The sequence below is a fragment of the Prunus dulcis genome, chromosome 2 (genome assembly GCF_902201215.1).
Source record: "Prunus dulcis chromosome 2, ALMONDv2, whole genome shotgun sequence".
NCBI lineage: Eukaryota > Viridiplantae > Streptophyta > Magnoliopsida > Rosales > Rosaceae > Prunus > Prunus dulcis.
In genome coordinates, this window is record NC_047651.1 from 17,899,912 (window position 1) to 17,903,613 (window position 3,702).

Here is a 3,702-nt window from a genome sequence, read left to right on the forward strand (position 1 = left end):
GAAGAAATATCATGAGGACACTTATTGATGACTCAACATTTATTTCATTGATATCTCATTAGTTTGCAAGTAAATAAAACTAGTAAACCAATTTGGCTACCATGTAAGTAATTTACATAATTGATTGACACATACTAACTACATGGAGCATATAAAATAACTCAATTACATAGCCATGCATGAAATATTCTAAGTAGATAGCCATGCACAAAATCCTACTGCCATTAACTAATTTTAATATTAAAAGAAAATTTTAAGAAAATCATCAAAACTATAAAATAAAACATAGACTTCCATAAAATTATTATAATACTATAATTTATTATAAAAGTACAACAATTATAATTATCATAATTTGATACTTTCCAAAGTAATTGCTTTTAAAAAAATAAAATGTTTTGACCTTTCTAAATAAACTTTTAAGAATACATATTCTCTCATTCAAACTGACCACCCTTATACTTTTTAAGTCTTGGCTCGAACGAGAGGAGAGTGAGGAGACATCATGTGTGGTGACAAAACATTAACACTCTCTTGATCAAATCTTCTGGTTGATGATGATGAAAAGCTAAGCCTCAGATTGCTTTTCCAACGCTTAGGACTTTTAACTTGTACTGCTTGATCTTGAGCTTTCTTCCCTTGGCGTACAAATGTTCTGATCCTTTTGAGTGCAACTTCCACAGTCTCGTTATCCATGTTTGCAAAACAAACCCTAAACCAACCAGGCTCCACGCACTTAAAAGAAGACCCTGGCGAGACATTGAGCCCCACTTCATTCACAATCACACGCCAAAGCACCATCTCACCATCATATGTTTGATCTTTCAACAGCCTCCTTAAGTCCATCCAGCAAAAAAGGCCGGCATTGCTCTTCAAGCAGTTGATTCCCACTTCCTCTAGCCCCTTTGTGAAAACCCCGTGCCGCTTCGCGAGCCTCTTGGAGCTTGTCTCCAGGAACCTTGCCACAAACTCTTCATCCAAGAGCATCGACGCGAGCATGTGTTGAGTTTGGGACGAAACCAGCCCGAAACTTGACATCTTGCGGCCGATGTTCACCACACCATCATTGTATGAGTAAACTATGCCGACCCTCAAGCCCGGGAGCCCCATGTCCTTGGACAAACTATAGACAATGTGGATTAAATTGGGGTTGCAATTCATGTTTTGTATGACCTCGGAGATGCATGTGAAAGTCGGGGAGCTGAACACTGTAGCTGCATAGATTTCGTCACACACCAAGTGGATGTTCTTTTGGTTGATGAATTCCACAAGGCTTTCGAGTGTGTCTCTGTCCAAGGTGGTGCCCAATGGGTTTGATGGGTTTGTTATGATCAAGCCCTTCACGTTGATGTTGTTCTTTTGGGCTTTTTCATAGGCTGCTACAAGTGCTTCCTTGGTTATTTGGAAATTGTTGGAGCTATCGCAATGAACCGGGACAATTTGGACACCAGTTCTCCATCCCAAGTCTCGGTAAAATCTGCAATTAGATGTATAAATCTTAATTATGACCGGAAATGATTGAAAGATTAATGACTTGTAATTAACATTTCATTAATGCATAGTGGTTAAGTAATTAACGTCCTTTGTGGTCCGTCCATGAGTTTGGTGAGCAATTTATTTCCATACATACGAGAATGGAAATTGAAGAGAATTGTAGGGTTTGACATTCAAGTATAAAGACTGACTTTTCAGAAAGATGAGAAAGAAACGAATTTGGAATTTTGCCCAAACATCCAGCTGTAAACTACTCAGACTAATCTTATTGATGCGTATTGCTTGGAGTCTTGAATGTCAACTATGGAGTCAAAAGCAACTAATGACAATATTATTATACTCTTATTACTTATTAATCAACGTTAAAATGACTGCAAGTTTGATAAATATTATTATTAGCCGACTAATTAAAGTCTATGCGAGGTCGACCTAATTGTCTCCTGATATGGCAATTCTCTGACCAAAATACTTATTAAAATATAATAATTTATTATTGTTTCTTAGATATTTAAAGTCTCTGTATCTTGGAGTCTAGTTGACGGCCGATATAAAATCCCAAATAAGATTTCAACCTGAACAAGTTGTTTTCTACCAAATTCTTCAGCCTACAACTACTAGCCACTGCATTGTGTCCACATATTAAGAACACGTGGTCCACCAAACATGAGGTAACGCAAGGCTTTGCCTGAATTCTCAAATATTTGGCAGAGGGGGTACGTGGTATAATTAGCAAAGTACGTAAACAACTAAAACACAAGATGATATAGACAAATTAATGTAGAAAATAGAAAGGATTTAATTCTTACGCTGGATAGTAAGGAGAGGGGACGAGGAAGGCGTCGCCGGGGTCGGCCAGACAGAACATGACCAGCTCGTTCGCTCCGGTGGCGCCACCGCTCATCACAACCCGGTTCGGATCAAATGTGACTCTACCACCTCTCGCTTTCGACATGAACATAGCCACAGCCTGAAAAATATATTAATTAAAACCATGTAATTAATTCATGTAATAAAAGGTATACTAATCGTAATCCATGCAATATATACACACACACACATACCTTTCTGAACTCGGGAAAGCCATGATAGTCTTGAAAGATGGCCACGTTCTTGAACTCCTCAACTCCCTCGGGAGTGCAGATGGAGGCTTTGGGGTTTTTCTTAATCCAGTCTTCGATCAAGTCGAAGGAAAGCTGAAAACCAAAACCAAAACAAAAGTAAAAACCCATGCATTTTGTTATTTATACATATAAATATAGGGTTGCTCCATCTCCAAATTTCTCTAGAGCGAACCTGGTTTTCTGCAAGACCCATCTGAATAACCCCCTCGGGGTTTTTCGTTGGGTGGAATGGGTTTCTATCGTACGCCTTCCACCCATCGAAGTAGGGTGAGTTCTCACCATGGCCCTCGCTGGTTGCAATCTTGGAGAGTAACAACCGATTCGCAGTTGCTGATGAGGAGCCCATTTTCTTGGTTCCAAAGAATACTCACACACAAGAATAGTATTAGTGGAATTTTAAGTGAGGTTTGCAAGCAAGCTATCAATTGTGGGGGCAATGGTTGAGATGGTGTTGGGAATTTATAGGCAGATGATGGCAGATTGGCAAGCAGGAGGGGAAGCAAACGTTTTCAAAGGTTTTTTTTTTTTTTTTTTTTTTTTTTCCCTTTTCAAAGTTCAACTTTGGAAAAACCGACCCCCCAGAATAGAAATAACAGAATTTAATTGTGTTGTTATTGGTCAATGGGCGTAATTGCTTGCGTGTTGTACGTTGATATCCATCCATATCCACGTGTACACCAGTAGTGTACTTGTTGGTGGTCCTCATTATTTTTTCCATGAACTTCGTTTCAATTTACATATTATTTGGTGTTATCGTTTTACACAATAAATTTGATGATATATCTATTTTCAAATCATAATCCAACCCACTCGAAATCTTATTTTTTAACGCCTTAAACACACACATATGATGAACATATTTAGTGAATCTTAGTATTAATTTTTTCTTTTTCTTTCAAGTGATGTGTGGTTGATTGTGTTCTTCCTAGCAATGAAGCTTCCCTGAAAGCACCATGAGAGAGAAGAAAGCTTTCGGTGTTGACTAGCTTGAAGTATACATGAGACCATTTTTAATTTGGCCGGTATTTGGACTTATGCACCAATAGTAGTAAATGCACAAGACTCACACATGTAGGAAAGTCTCAAA

At 38.2% G+C, this 3,702-nt stretch overlaps 1 protein-coding gene across 1 annotated transcript; it reads right to left on the bottom strand.

Moving 5' to 3' along the window:
- Nucleotides 1–276: 276 nt before the first annotated feature.
- LOC117619189 (1-aminocyclopropane-1-carboxylate synthase 1) lies at nt 277–3,112 on the bottom strand. The gene is made up of 4 exons (XM_034349079.1): nt 2,788–3,112; nt 2,556–2,687; nt 2,301–2,461; nt 277–1,477 (listed from the first exon to the last, which is right to left on the bottom strand). Exons 1-4 carry the CDS (start codon nt 2,959–2,961, stop codon nt 466–468), a joined length of 1,479 nt encoding a protein of 492 aa, XP_034204970.1. The 5' UTR covers nt 2,962–3,112; the 3' UTR covers nt 277–465.
- Between the last annotated feature and the right edge of the window lie 590 nt (nt 3,113–3,702).